The 15,451-nt window shown below is 40.6% G+C and overlaps 1 protein-coding gene and 1 non-coding gene across 3 annotated transcripts in view; one reads left to right on the top strand and one right to left on the bottom strand.

Moving 5' to 3' along the window:
• Cfap70 (cilia and flagella associated protein 70) overlaps positions 1 to 15,451 on the top strand; it is a 55,741-nt gene that overhangs the window by 33,230 nt on the left and 7,060 nt on the right. For both annotated transcript variants that reach the window (XM_090346548.1, XM_090346547.1), the window contains 5 exons: positions 2,656 to 2,790; positions 3,974 to 4,095; positions 6,616 to 6,768; positions 9,094 to 9,255; positions 13,270 to 13,359. In XM_090346548.1, the coding sequence (XP_090202674.1) occupies positions 2,656 to 2,790; positions 3,974 to 4,095; positions 6,616 to 6,768; positions 9,094 to 9,255; positions 13,270 to 13,359 (662 nt within the window). The remainder of the gene's footprint in view (positions 1 to 2,655; positions 2,791 to 3,973; positions 4,096 to 6,615; positions 6,769 to 9,093; positions 9,256 to 13,269; positions 13,360 to 15,451) is intronic.
• On the bottom strand, positions 2,151 to 2,364 carry LOC150054281 (small nucleolar RNA U3). Its single transcript, XR_016537990.1, has one exon. It is a non-coding gene; the product is annotated as a small nucleolar RNA U3 (small nucleolar RNA).

Raw genomic sequence — 15,451 nt, 5'->3', positions numbered from 1 at the left:
TATCACTTTGAGCCATAGCTCCACTTTCAGTTTTCAGTTGGTTAATTGGAGGTAACAGTCTTACATACTTTCTTGCTTGGGCTGCTTTTAAACTGTGATACTCAAATCTCAGCCTCCTGAATAGTTAGGATTACAAGCATGAGCCATCCAGCTATGATTTTATTTTACATGTCTCTTATAACTACCATATACTTGGATTCTACGAAGTCAACCATATCTGTCCTTTAATTGGAGTATTACATTACTGATACCCTTCAGGTTAAGCATTGTTATTGTTGGGATTTTTTTGTTTGTTTTTGGTATGGCATATAGGCACACACACACATACACATTCCTTTTTCTCTCCTCTCTTGACTGCTTTCAGATTGATTGAAACTTTACTATTCTATTCCTTCCTTCAGTTAGCTTCAAAATTAGTTTTTGTTTTTGTTTTTGTTTTTTGCCAGTCCTGGGCTTGAGCTCAGGGCCTGGACACTGTCCTTGGACTTTCTCAAGGCTAGAGCTCTACCACTTGAGCCTCAGCACCATTTCTGGCTTTTTTCTATGTATACGGTACCAAGGAATTGAACCGGGGTCTTCGTGCATGCTAGGCAAGCACTCTACCACTAGGCCAAACTCCCAGCCTGAAAATTAGTCTTGTAATCTATTTCTTTTTCAGTGCTGAGATTTGGACAGGCCCTACCCATTTGAGGCAAGCATTCTACTACTGAGCTACACTTCCAGCCTTATCTCATAATTCTTCTGATGATTAATCTAAGAATTATAAACATCCATATTGACTTATAAAACTCAAATATTGCTTTGTGTCCTTATCCTCTTTTCAAATAGCTAAGACTTCGGAACATTAAACTGAATGTTCATTCTCCTTATTTATTTAAGATTATTTTGTAGGCTGAGAGTTTGGCCTAGTGGTAGAATGCTCGCCTAGCATGCACGAAGCCCTAGGTTCAATTCCTTAGTACCACATACACAGAAAAAGCAGAAAGTGATGCTGTGGCTCAAGTGGCAGAACACTAACCTTGAGAAAAAAAAAGAAGATTTATTTTAAATGTATATGTATGTTAGCTTTTGTTATTGTTACAAAACACCTGAGGGAAAGGACTTAAGGATTGATTGATTGGATTGGATTGGATTGGATTGCAGGGCCTAGGGCTTGAACTCAGGGTCTGCGCACTGTCTTTGGTTATTCTCAAGGCTAGCACTCTACCATTTGAGCCACAGCAGCACTTCCCAGCTTTTTCTGTGAATCTGGTACCAAGGGATTGAACGCAGTACTTAATGCATTCTAGGCAAGCACTCTACCAATAGGCCACACTCCTGGCCAAGAAGGATTTATTTGGGCTCATGATTTCAGTCTCAGGTTTCAGTCCAGGTAGCCCCACTGTCTTAGGCCTGAGGTAAGGCAGAATATCATGGTTACCAGAGCACGTGGCAGAAAAGGCTGCTCACTTCATTGTTTATGGGAAGTAGAAACCATGGATCCCTTCCTAGGGGCCAAGAACAAGGTCTAGCCTTCAAAAGCATTCCTCCAGGGCCAGGAATTTGGTCTAGTGGTTAATAGTGCTTGCCTAGCATGCACAAAGACCCAGGTTCAATTCCTTGATACCACATACATAGAAAAAAAGCTGGAAGTGGCACTGTGGCTCAAGTGGTAGAGCTCTATCCTTGAGAAAGCCCAAGGACAATGCTCAGGCTCTGAGCTCAAGCCCAGGACTGGCAAAAAAAAAAAAAGAAAGAAAGAAAGAAAGAAAACATTCCTCCAGTGACTGACTTTGTTCTGAAACAATGTTATTTCATTGTTGAACAAGTGTTTATATACAAAATTGCTGTGCTAGCCTGAATATGCATCTTCAAAGATATCTGAATCTCCAGAACCTATGAATATTTCCTTATATAGCAAAGGAGACGTTGCAAATGTGACTGAAGTAAAGAATCTTGAAACAAGATTATTTCAAGTGCTCCTCAAGGACACTTCCCTCAACATAAGATATGCTTACATCTAGTTATGAATAGGATTACTTTTTGAACACTGGAAGAATATAGACTTCCTATTCTTTCAGAGCTTTAATAATATCTAAAATGTAATCATTTTCTAATCTGGATCCTTAAGATTCTAAATGTAACAGGTAATTTTTTTTTAAACTGGAAGTCACTCAGACTGCTTCTTCCCCCTCTTACTCTCCCAAAAGGAGAGAAGAACAATCATCAATGGCAAAAGGCAGTTGCAGAAAAGCAACACAAATTACTGGCTTCACACTCAGGAGAGAACATTGTGTCTCCTCCTCGTGGTTTCCAGTACTCTATACCATCAGTGAGATTTCTCTAGTAACATTCTATAGAAATGATCCTTGAAAGTATAGTCTTGTAACAGGTAATTTTTATAATAGCAATCTATTTAACATTATTGTGACTGGGACAAGCAAGGTTATACTGGAGGGTAGTTACTGATAGGACAGAAGCTGTGAGCTTGTGTTCTTTAAATTATTCTGAGATATCTACCAAGCAAGATTGTTTTTCTATGCAGTACTTATAAAATATGTTTCTTATGCAGTGGATATTTTATCTACTATGATAACCTTTTAAATACCCAAGGAAAAAGGCTTTTTTGTTTTTATCAATATTTATTAGGACTAGCAATGACATTTTCTGTTCTAGATGAATTTGGTGAAGAATCTTCTAAACTGCAGTCTGAGTCACGAGAACCCATAACACTTAAACAATCTCTGGATCCAATTATTGGTCTAAATACATCTAGCATAGTTTTAAAGGATGCTACATTGAACAAAAAAGGTAATTAAGATTAAAGATTAACAGTTCAAAGAGGGTATATAAGTAAGCTAGACAAGGATGAAATTTTTATGATTTTAAAGTGGCCATCTTGACTTGTTCAAAAATCATTTTGTTTCTATTCCCTCAGATTAGTTTAGGCTCTGAAATTCAAACTCAGTGGTATAATTCTTTTGTTTCCCCCTAGTACCAAGGCTTGAACTCAGAGTGATTTTATGCTTTCACTTGGCTTACTTTATCTCATGGCTGGAGCCATGTTTCCAGTCTGGCACTTTGCTGGTTAATTAGAGAGGAAGTCTTGTGGACTTCAGCTCAGGATGGCTATGAATTGAACTTGTCCAGATCTCAGCTTCCTGAGCAGGTAGGGCTACAGGCATGAAATATAAGTGCCCATCTGTAACTCCTTCAGTAAGTAAGGATTTTTTTTTTTTGCTAGTCCTGGGGCTTGAACTCAGGGCCTGAGCCCTGTCCTTGGGCTTTCCTCAAGGAAAGCCAAAAGTACCGAGGAATTGAACCCGCGTCTTTGTGCATGCTAGGCAAGCACTCTACCACTAGGCTACACTCCTGGTCCTGTGAGTCTTTCTTTCTTTCTTTCTTTCTTTCTTTCTTTCTTTCTTTCTTTCTTTCTTTCTTTCTTTCTTTCTTTCTTTCTTTCTTCTTTTTGTGGTTCATGGGGCTTGACGTCAGCCTGGGTGCTGTCCCTGAGCTCTTCAGCTCAAGGCTACTGCCCTCCTCCTGGGCCTGGGAGTTGTCCCTGAGCTCTTTAGCCAAGCCCCAGTTCCCATTTTCTGGAGGTTAATTGGAAATAAGAGTCTCAGGTCCTTCTGCGCCTGGGCTGGCTTTGAACCTTGATCCTCAGATCTCAGCCTCCTGAGTAGCTAGGATTACAGGCATGAGCCACTGTGCCTGGCCTATGAATCTTTATTTTATTTACAATTTTTTTCTACCAAAGAGATCTAAAGCTTCTTTGGGAAGCTATTCATTTGGTTGTGACATGTCAGTACCCCTACCTTTAGAAACCTGAGTTTTCCATCCTGGGAACCATTGTTAGCAATAATGTACCGCTTTGTAGATTAGTCATTCTCACATATTAGATCACAATACTCTATATACTATATTACTGTATCTGAGTTTTTGACATTTTTTTCTTTACATATGTCTTTCTATTCTTTTAATATATTTTCAGAAGTATCAAAATGTCAAGATTTACCAGCTTTTCTGCATCCACCCCCCAGTAGTGTTCCCCAAACACATATCACAATCTTCATGGAGACCATACGCTTCTTGATGAAAGTCAATGCTGTACAGGTCAGGATATTTGGAAAAGGGCAATGATGGAAAACTTTAGTAACCTACTTATTTTATCCACAGTGGGGTGTTTGTAAACTAAAACATTTATGAAACAGAAATCAGGCATGTGTGCATACATTCATGTGCATGAGTGTGCTGGAGACTGAGTCAAAGGCCTTATGCCTATTAAAGCTCAACATTGAGCTACACTCCCACTTCTTCAAGAATACTTTTTTTTTTTTTGCCAGTCCTGAGGCTTGAACTCAGGGCCTGAACGCTGTCCTTGGACACTTTTTGCTCAAGGCTAGTGCTCTGCCACTTGAACCATAGCACCACTTTCAGCTTTTTCTGTGTATGTGGTACTGAGGAGTCAAACCCAGGTCTTTGTGCATGGTAGGCAAGCACTCTACTTCTAGGCCAAACTCTTGGCCCTCAAGTGTACTTCTAAGAGCACACCTTAAGGACCATATGAACCACTCTGCTAGTGGTGTATGCAACATGGAAAGTCTGTTTATTATAGAATACCAGTCAAAGAAATACTTTCTCACCTTTTCTTATGGAAACTTACATGTGTGATGGGGTATCCATCCTTTTCCCCTTCTTAATGCTGACCCAGTAAAAACAGATACATGTGGCAATATGAAGGTGTTAATGATTATTTTATTGGTAAAATTTGCCTAAAAAATATAACTGCTCCCACATTTGACTTAGCCTCGCAGACACAAGAAGGGCAGCTGAAGAACTGCAGCATCTCTCCAAAGGAACCCAAACTACAAGGCCTGCCAGCCATCTGGGAATTGAGAAGCATGAAAAGGCAGTGGGAGAGGCAGCAAGACCCAGGAACAGGGTCCTGATCCTGCTCATATGCCCAAATTGCAAACTGGGTGGAATTGGATCATATTACACAGGAATTTGTGGCATATGTACCTTTCCAGTGGAGTTAAATAATTCATTATCCCAAGTTAGAGAACCAGAAAGCAATAGAAAAGGCTGCAGTCCCTCCCCCACAGTTCTCTCAGGGGTTGTGTTAGTGGAGGTTTCCCTGTCTTCTGTGAAAATGAGACAGACAGGATAAAAGAAGGGTTTCCCTCCCATTTACGACATGTAGCTGTCTTTGTCACATTTTCTGGCTTTTTTTTTTTTTTTTGATCAGTCGTGGGGCTTGAGCTCTGGGCCTGGATACTGCCCTGAGCTTTTCAGCTCAAGGCTAGCACTCTACCACTTGAGCTACAGCACTACTTCCAGTTTTCTGGTGGTTAATTGGAGAAAGGAGTCTCACAGACTTCCATACCTGGGCTGGCTTTGAACCATGATCCTCAGATCTCAGAGCTATTTTCAGGCTTTTTTTTTTTTTTTTTTTTTTTGGTCATTCATGGGGATTGAACTCTGGGTCTGGGCACTGTCCCTGAGCTCTTCAGCTTAACTGCCGCCATACCCCTGGGCCTAGGCATTGTCCCGGAGCTCTTCAGCTCAAAGCTTCTGAGCCACAGTCCCACTTCCCATTTCCTAGTAGTTAATTGGAGATAAGAGTCTCAAGGTCTTTAGTGCCCAGGCTGGCTTTGAACCGTGATCCTCAGATCTCAGCCTCCTGAGTAGGTAGTATTACAGGCATGAGCCACCGCACCCAGATATTTTCAGGCTTTTTAAAAGGTAAAAATAAGGAGTATCTCCAAATTCCAACTGGCAAACATGAACAGATATTTATGTTTCCATGATGTAAGTCTAGAATTTTGGCAAAATAAGTTGTGCCTCACCTTAGATTTCCTTCAATGACAGCTGTCTGGAAATAACAAAAAATGTTACCCATATGTAAATGGAGTGGTTGATGAGGTACCTTGGATTGCTACATAATAAACCTAAGGGGAGGGAATATGGTTGAAGGGGTTTGTTTGCATGTATGAAAATAGACAGTGCAACCCACTGAAATTGTTTTGAAGAGGGAGTAGGATAGGGTTGATTAGGACACAATGTATATATGTTTGGAAATGTTACCCCCTTGGCCAATAGCCAAATAGAAAATAAAGTAGTCCAAATCTCTGCATGTTGGCCATCAAAACCAGAATTGTGCAGTGCTGTGGTTATTCACTTCAACACATCAACATTAGTTGACAGGGTAATTGGTGATGGAACACTAAGTGCTGAATGTCTGTAATCACTCTTAACCATATGAGGTTGAAGGCAATCATTACATTCTGTATTTACTATTTATTAGTGGAGAAAGACTACTTCAACCACAAAAGCTTTGGGACTAGGGGCCGGGAGCGTGGCCTTGTGGTAGAGTGCTCACCTAGCATGCACAAAGCCCTGAATTCAATTTCTCTATGCCACATACACAGAAAAAATAAGAAGTGGCACTGGCCTTAAGCAAAAAGTGTTCAAGGACAGTGCCCAGGCTCTGTTCAAGCCCCAGGACTGGCAAAAAAAGAAAAAAGAAAAGGAAAGGAAAAGAAAAGAAAAGAAAAAAAAGAGGCTATGGGACTGACAATATACAATGTGCAGCCATTCTCATGCTCTTCATGAAATCTAATTTCCTTTCAGTATGTGCACAGAGTGCTTGCACATGAGCTACTATGTCCTCAAGGAGGCCCCAGCTGTGAGTATTACTTGGTACTGGCCCAGACACACCTTCTCAAGAAAGATTTTGCCAAGACAGAGGAATGTCTTCAGCAAGCAGCACAAATGGATTACCTGGTGATACTTTCATTAGGCCTTGTTGGTGGAGGGAGGGACAAGAGGGCTCTGTTTAAGTTAGTGATGCCAGCCAGGCACTGATCAGTACTCATACTTGTAATACTAGCTACTCTGGAGACTGAGATCTGTGGATCATGATTCAAAAGCCAGCCCAGGGGGCTGAGAGTTTGGCCTGTGTTAGAGTGAGTGCTTGCCTAGCATGTATGAAAACCCAGGTTCTATTCCTCAGTACTGCATATATAGAAGAGCCAGAATCAGCTCAAGTGGCAAAGCACTAGCATTAAGGAAAGACCAAGGACAGTGCTCAGGCCCTGAGTTAAGTCTCCAGAACTGGCAAAAGAAAGAAAGAAAAAAAGCCCAGGCAGGAAAGTCTGTGAGACTCTTACCTCCAATTAACCACCAAAAAGTAGAAGTGGAGCTGGGGCAAAAGTGGTAGAATGCCAACCTTGAGCAAAAAAGCTCAAGAACAGTACCCAAACCTTGAGTTCAAGCTTCAGGACACACCCATACACACACACACACACACATCAAACTTGTCAAGCTAGTAGGCCTGTCTGTGAGGTTGGTGGGGATCTGAGGACATCCCTTTTTTAAAGTTAAAGTCCTTCTATTGCAGAATAAGAATTTCTTAAAAAATTATGAAGTTAAATAAGATTATTAATAAAGATTATTAATAAAGCAAAACAGAGGAAGGGTAGTATGTACACACCCCAATAATTGGTGTGGGTGCATTTCATGAGAGGTGCCATGAGCTCTAACATCATTGTGGTGAAAGTGGTTGAGGTGGTTAATTTAAACTTGCCTTAGGATAAGTGTTCCTCTTTGTTGTGGACATCTCCTGTGCTTCTGTCATTCTTAGTATATTATTTTGACCCACAGATATTGTCTGATTAGATTACTAAACTTGGGTTATTACTAAGTAAAGTAGGTTAGGAACATGTGTTTTTTCATGTTAGGTACTTGGTAATAGTCAGTTTACTGTTGCAAAGTTTTGAAGTTATCATTCAAGTATGGAAAGGTCATTCAAGTATGACCTTACTAATGGAAGGATCTTGTGACCTGAGTACCTGTTTTCTTGCTGATTACATGGGTACTTAAAACCAAAAGACTTGCTGTACAAGAATTTGTTTTATTTTTCAGGGACTAATTTAATACCTTGTGTTTGATGGGCAAGTACTCTACCATTGAGACATGCCACAAGTCCTGTTGTGCCCAAGACTTTTGTACCCTGTCTGGCCTTAAACCATGATCCTCAGATCTCAGCCTCCTGAGTAGCTAGGATTATAGGCGTGAGCCACCAGTGCCCGGCTAGCTTTTAGTTTGTTTTACAGATAATATCTTACTAGCTTTGCCTTGGCTAGCCTCTACCTTTGTCTCCTAAGTAGTATGGTGTGCCCCACCATGCCCAGTCTGTTTTTGAGAGTCTCACTAGATTACTGGGCTGGCCTTGAACTGGAATCCTCTTGTCTCCATCTCTTGTGTATCTGATCTTGTCTATCTGAGGTGTCAAGAATCTGCCATACAGCTAGACTATATCAGTAATATGTTATTTTTTTTCTGTCGGCTGTGGGGCTTGAACTCAGGGTCTACATACTGTCCCTGAGCTCTTTTGCTAAAAGCTAGTGCTCTACCACTTTGAGCCACAGCTCCACATCCAGTTTTTGAATGGTTAATTAGAAATGAGATTTACAGGCATGAGCCACCAGTGCCTAGCTCAACTTACCTACTAAGAACACTGGCTCTTAAGATCCCTAATGTAGCTTGCCTCAGTCCCTGATACCTAGGAAGCTGATGAAGAAAGACACCTTGAGTCAGGAGTTTCAGGCCAGTTTTGGTACACCAGCTTGGGGACACCTTTTTATCACAAGTATATTTCGGGTGACTGCTGGTGACTGTGGGTGGGGGGAAGGAGGAGGGAGAGAAAAGAATGAAGAAAGACAGGAAAAAAGGGAATGGAGAGGGAAGATCTAGAAAAATACCTCCCAGTGTAACTTACTGGGTATTATTAGAAAAAGGAAACATTTACTAATCTAAATGCAAGTGTTCAACCAAAGTCATCAAAGTTACTTTGTGTGTGTGATACTCTGGGTTAATTGGAGTTAAGAGTCTCAAGGACTTTCCTGTCCATGCCTCGTGGGCACCGAAAGATTAAGGTACTTTTAGATTTGTTTTTTCTTGCCCGACCTGGGGCTTGAACTCAGGGCCCGAGCACTGTCCTTGACTTTCTCAAGGTTAGAGCTCTACCATTTAAGCCACAGTGCCACTTTCACTTTAGGTACTCTTAAATATGACTTCATCTCAGGTATTATTTGTCTACTTTCTCAGAACCCTAATGTCTGGGGCTTGAAGGGCCATCTCTATTTTCTGAGTGGAAATCATGCTGAGGCCAAGGCATGTTATGAGCGAACAATTAGTTTTGTAATAGATGCGACTGAGATGCACTTCATCTTCCTGCGACTGGGGCTCATCTATCTGGAAGAGAAAGAGGTAAGGAGTAGAGAGTGGGTAGTAACCACATAATCAGGCTATAGCCTGGGACCTGACAATGGTTCAAGCATTTATATCCATCCTAAAAACATAAAAGACCCCAAAACATAAAAGACCATTGCCCAACATCAGATGGTTCATAATTCATAGAAGAAGGACTGAGACTCAGCAGTCTAAAACTCGTCTGTGGTTCTTTCTATTATTCTACTAAAGAGTTACTAAGAACTCAGAAAAGATCAAATTAGCTAAGTATTTTCTTAACCATATAATATAAACTATGTTTGCACTAATAAAAATATTTTGTGCTTGACTCAACTAATAGAAAGTATCCTGACCTCAAATGCACATTGCCAAACTTCCGTCCCCTTACAATCACATTTAGTCTAGCTGAGCTCACCCGAGGCCACAGTTCCCCATGACCTGACAATTAGCAGTCCCTCACCCTATTTTAGGAAATACACCAAGGTGGAAACAAAAACCAACTTGCTCTTATGGAAAATTTCGAATATATCCAGAGTAAATAGTAGGATGAGCCACCATAGATCCTGCATCCAAGACAGTGTTTGCTAACATCCTGCTAAAGCCTTTCGGTTCCCTGCTTGGCTTCCACTTTATTCCACTGCTCCCACTCAGAGCACTCAATTGTCTCTTTATTTTATACAAATAACAGTCATTCCACATAATGAAATAAGAGGGCTCACAAAAAGAAATCACAGTCCTGCCACAGTGTAGTTAGGGAAACATTTCTTGCTGATATTAATATAAGCTACATGTTTCCTCATCACTAGCTGGTTAGTTCTTAGGCTATTTGCTAAGGGTCAGCTATAGGCCCATCTCTAACATTGGGCATATAAGAAATGAGCCTTGTAGGCTACCTCTTTTGAAAGTTTTTGTTGTTGTTGTTTTGCTTTTGTCATCCTGGACTTGGGTACTGTCCCTCAGCTGTTTTTTTGCTCAAGGCAAACACTCTACAGCGCTCTACCACTTGAGTCACAGTGCCATTTCTGGCTGTTTTAAGTAGTTTATTCAAGATAGGAGTCATGGTGTTTCCTGCCTGAGCTAGTTTAGAACCATGATCCCCAGATCTCAGCTTCCTGAGAAGCTAGAATTGCAGGTGTGAGCAAGCCATAGGCCTCTGGCTTGAAAAAAAATTTTTTTAAGTAATAGGGTCTTGTGGAAGCACACACATTTTCTCCCAGCATGCCACAGGCTTAGAAAGGAGGACTACATGATCCCAGGAGTTTGAGTCCAACTTGGACAAAACAGGAGATTCTTCCTCAGAACAAACAAGCATTTCAGGCATGGGTGGCTACTCAGGAGGCTGAGATCTGAGGTTCAAAGCTAGGCAGAGCAGTTAAATCTATGAGACTGTTATTTCCAATTAGCCACCAAAAAAACCAGAAGTGGAAGCTGTGATTCAAAGTAGAAGAGTGCTATTCTTGAGCAAAAAGAGTTCAGGAACAATGCCTAGGCAGAGTTCAAGCCCCACAGCCAGGAAAACAAAAGTTCAGACATGGTGAATTATACCTGTAATCCTAGCTACTTGGGAGGTAGAGGGAGGAACTAGCTTGAGGCAAAAGTAATGACACCCTTTTTCAAAAATAAAAAGGTTTGGAACTATAGTATGTAAGGATCAATCCTCAGTGGTGGGAGGAGTAGAGGAGAGAGATGATGACAACAGATAAGAGAGAGAAGAGAAAGAATATGAATGAATGAGAATGAATCTCTTCATATAACTACTAGGATATGTCTTAAAACTCCTGGGCTCAAATGATCCTTCTGCCTTGGCCCCTACACAGCCAAATATAAGCATCACACCTGTTTGTTTTCTGATGTTTTTAAATGTGATTTGTAGAGCCTCTGTCATGAGCAGGTGAAGTATTTACCAATAGACAGGTAATATGATGCAACATGGTTTATTGATTTAACATAGCTTAGCAGAGTTAACACTATATTCTAGTCCTAACTTGCCTAATTCTATCCTGCCTATCCAGCACACCCACTGACTTACCTCTTTGACATCTCTTAGTCCCAAAGTCGAACAGGTCTGCCCATCAGTTGTTAGATGCAGCTCTCAGTCCTGTCGTGGTGTGAGCTCCAGCCTCATCAATCCTCTTGGGCAAGGAGCAGCTTCTGCAGGCCAAAGATCCTCAAACCACAGGCTCAGTGAAGGCCAGGAGAAGTACTGTCCCTCATTCTGGGTCCTTTCCTTATGTTGGTCCTTGGCTGCTTCTCTCTGGCCCAACTCCTTGCTTGACTTGGATTGGTTAGGGCCCAGAAAAGTCTCTTTCGAGTTGGTTGTGCCCAGGGATGTGTCTTATTCTATTTCTTAGGGATAGGTGTCTGGACTCTTAGCTATGTACATTTATGCTATATCACGTGCCTGGGTGCTGGCTGTTTCCATCATTACTGCCATACGACCTGCTCTAGTGATTTTATCTCTTTTGGCCACATGCCCTTAGATACAAGTTGGCAATTGACAATATATTTAAGTATTTTAGCTCTATTTCATCCCATTATTTTTCATATCTGATTATATTCATTATTTTAGTATTTTCACATCATATTCCTTTAGTATTTTCATATCACATTCATTATCCTTGTATTTTCATATCATATTCATTATGTTACTATTTTCACATTATTTTCCTTATGTTAGTATTTTCACATCATTACCCCATTCTACCTTCACATCTTTATATAACAGCCTCCAAGGCTTTTTTAGAAAGTTTATTTTTATTAGCAAACATTAGCTCTACAGGGGTGTTTTGTGACTTTTCCATGCTTACTTTCAATTACTCCATCAGCTTCACCCCTTTATCACTCTGTCTTTCCCTGACCCCTCTTTGAAAACAATTTCATCAGTTTGTTCTGTCTTCATCTATGCGTAGAGAGCACTTTGAACATATCCACCCTCATTTATCCTCTCCATTCACCTTTCCCCTTTTCATTGAATGCTGCCCACCAACAGAGCTTGTTTTACTCTTCTGTTATTAATACTTTCAGTGTATATTCATTATACCAAGAGCTTTACCATGGTATTTTTCATGCACATATTGTTTAATCAAAATAAGATCATCTAAGATTTTTCTTAATAACAATAGCCGCTCAGAATGATGAGGCTATGTCAAGTCTTTGCCTTGTCCAGGATTTAGTGTATCACTACATGACACTTTTCAGTGAAAAATGGTAAAGTCTAGGTGGAATCCAGATACTCCCTGTGGTTGCCAAAGACTTTCAATGTAACTCCTTCCCTCAACTTCTATAGAATATAAATCTTTTGGAGCTGCTTCCAGGTAAAAGTCTGCCCTTTTTTGTGGATAGCTTATCTCCTCTCACTGGTCTTTTAACACCTCCCTTAAGAATAGATATGAAAATTAATGCAAGAGTTATTTAACTTTAATTGTTCTGGAACAAAAGTCTCCAGAAGATTATCCTTCCAGTACAGTGTCTAAAGTCTGAAGTCCAAAAAGTCCAAAGTCCCATATTAGGTCAGACTGCTTGCCTTCAAATGCCAATTATAAAGAGATATGGCAAAGTACAGAGAAAGAAAATTGATTCCACGGCACCTATGGGAAGACAGGGCACTGAGTACATCATCAACCTTCTTCAGGGGGACAAAGGTTAAATTGAGAGAACTAGGGTCCAGTGAGAAAGGTACACAGAGTTAAAACTGTCCCCAGTCACTGGTATGATCTAGTGGACTATAAGCTTGGTTGTGGGCTCTGGATGCTTCGCAGATACTATGTAGCTTTTGGTTATTTTCTTTAATATGATGAGTTATTCTTGCCTGTTTGAGGAGCAGCTTATATTTTTCATTGCAAGATTAGTTATTGGGGATTACTGTTTTTCATGGGTCCTAAGCAGTTATAGAATGCCTGCAGCAGGGAATATCTCAGATCCAAGAGCAGAGATGCAAGGTGGGGGAGAGGATGAGTATCCAGCTTTCAGTTCTTTCATAGGTCCAGCAAAAGGATCTTTTAAGTTGCCTCTTACAGTACTTTCTTTTGACAGTATGAAAAGGCAAAGAAAACCTACCTGCAAGCCTGTAAGAGATCACCTTCATGCCTTACCTGGCTCGGAGTGGGAATCGCCTGTTACCGGGTAAGAGAATGAGGGCTTGATACTAGGCCTGTAGACACAGAAGACCTAGATCACTTTCTCTTCCAGGCCCATGCAGAATTTGCGATGCAGGTGGACTCACTATCAGGGCAGTCTGCTCTAATGGATGAAAAGTTACTTTTTATACTTCATGAACTGAAGAAGCAATTTGAACTAGAAAAATAAAATATTCTCAAATCATCATACAAAAACTTGAGCCAGGAAGCTAATATCAAAAATTTTTCATTAGCTACGTGTGGTGGCTCATGCCTGTAATCCTAGCTACTCAGGAGGCTGAGATCTGAGGATCATGGTTCAAAGCCAGCCTGGGCACTAAAGGATGTGAGACTCTTATCTCCAGTTAATCACTAGAAAATGAGAAGTGGGGCTATTGCTCAAAGGGTAGGGCAGTAGCTTTGAGTTGAAGAGCTCAGGGACAATGCCCAGGCCCAGAGTTCAAGTCCCACAACTGAAAAAAAAATCTTGTAGCTGGGTGCTGGTGACTCACACCTTGTAATCCCACTACTTAGGAGGCCAAGATCTGAGAACTGTGGTTCAAAGCCAGCCTGGGCAGGAAAGTCCATGAGAGGCTTATCCTCAGAAAGCTGGAAGTGGTGCTGTGATAGAGTACTAGTTTTTAGCACAGAAGCTCGGGGACAAGTGCTCAGGTCATGGGTTCAATTTGCAGGACTGGCATACACACACACACACACACACACACACACACACACACACACACTTCTATTAATTTTGTCTCCTAAATATTGTTACTTAATTATACTATGTAGTTCTTATATTTAATGGCTTTATCAGCTAACATGGTTACTTGTCCTCCCCCATGTCCAAATTTGTTTTCAAAATGGCTTTTAAAATATATACATACTATTTTAGTCTTCTGTTTTACCCTTTAATGCTGGGTACCTTTCGTTTTAGAGTAAAATTCAGATTTCATTCAATATATATTATCCATTACCTCCCCAATTCTGTTCTCTTACTACTTCCTTTGTTACAATTTCTCTTTCTTCTATTCATCTGCTTTCCTCCCTCCATCCCTCTACCTACTCTATTTTCTCTAGCTACTTAAGTGCCCACAGGCAAGTATGTCTCCTCTTTTATGCCTCCCTGCCTTTGTACATGATATTCTTTTATCTGGAATGCCTTTCTTGTCAGCAAACTCCTACTTGTCCTTCAAGATCTAGTTTATTAGTGTTTCTTCTCTACCGCTATTCTTTATTCAGTGGGTAGAATTAAATCTTTTGTTTCTCCTCTAGGTCATATATAGGCTTTGATTATAGAAATAATGTTATTCCATAATGGAAGTGTTGATGAATTTGATATTTACATTTCACATACCTATTAGTAAGTTCTTAGGGAGCAGGGATTATATTTATTCTCTTTTTCTTTTTATGGGGCTTGAACTCAGAGCCTAGATACTCTCCTTGAGCCTCTTTGTGCTCAGGGCTAGCACTCTACCACTTGAGCCACATCACCACTTTCAGTTTTGAGTGTTTAATTGGAGTTAAGAATCTCATAGGAACTTTCCTGCCTGGGCTGGCTTTGAACCATGATCCTCATATATTAGCCTCTGGATTACAGGTGTTAGCCACTGGTGCCAAATATCTTTTTATTCTTAGCACCTACCATACCAACTAGCAATGCATAAATCTTTTGTGTATATTTGTGTGTGCTAGTCCTGGGGTTTGAACTCTGGGCCTAGTTGCTGTCCCTGAGATTTTTGTGCTAGAGCCAGCCTTTACTTCTGGCTTTTTGTACTTAATTGGAGATGAGTCTCATGGACTTTCTTGCTCAGACTGATATGGAACCTCTATCCTCAGATATCAGCCTTCTGGGTAGCTAGGATTATAGGTGTGGTACCTATTTATAGGGTGTAAATCTTAGCAAATATAGGCTGACTGAATAAAGAAATAGAGAAATTTAAAGTGTGGAACAGAGTATATGCCTGATTGAAAGGCTAATCTGTGTCTTATTTTAAGCTTAGAAACCCATTATTTTCCTCTCTTGAAACAAAACAAAGGGCAGGGAATTTGGCCTAGTGGTAGACTGCTTGCCTAGCATGCACAAAGACCTGGGTTGA

This window comes from Megascapheus bottae, chromosome 15 (assembly GCF_031878675.1).
Source record: "Megascapheus bottae isolate mThoBot1 chromosome 15, mThoBot2.hap1, whole genome shotgun sequence".
NCBI classification, from domain to species: domain Eukaryota; kingdom Metazoa; phylum Chordata; class Mammalia; order Rodentia; family Geomyidae; genus Megascapheus; species Megascapheus bottae.
Note: the sequence above shows the minus strand (reverse complement) of the source record. Positions and strands in the feature narration are given on the sequence as shown.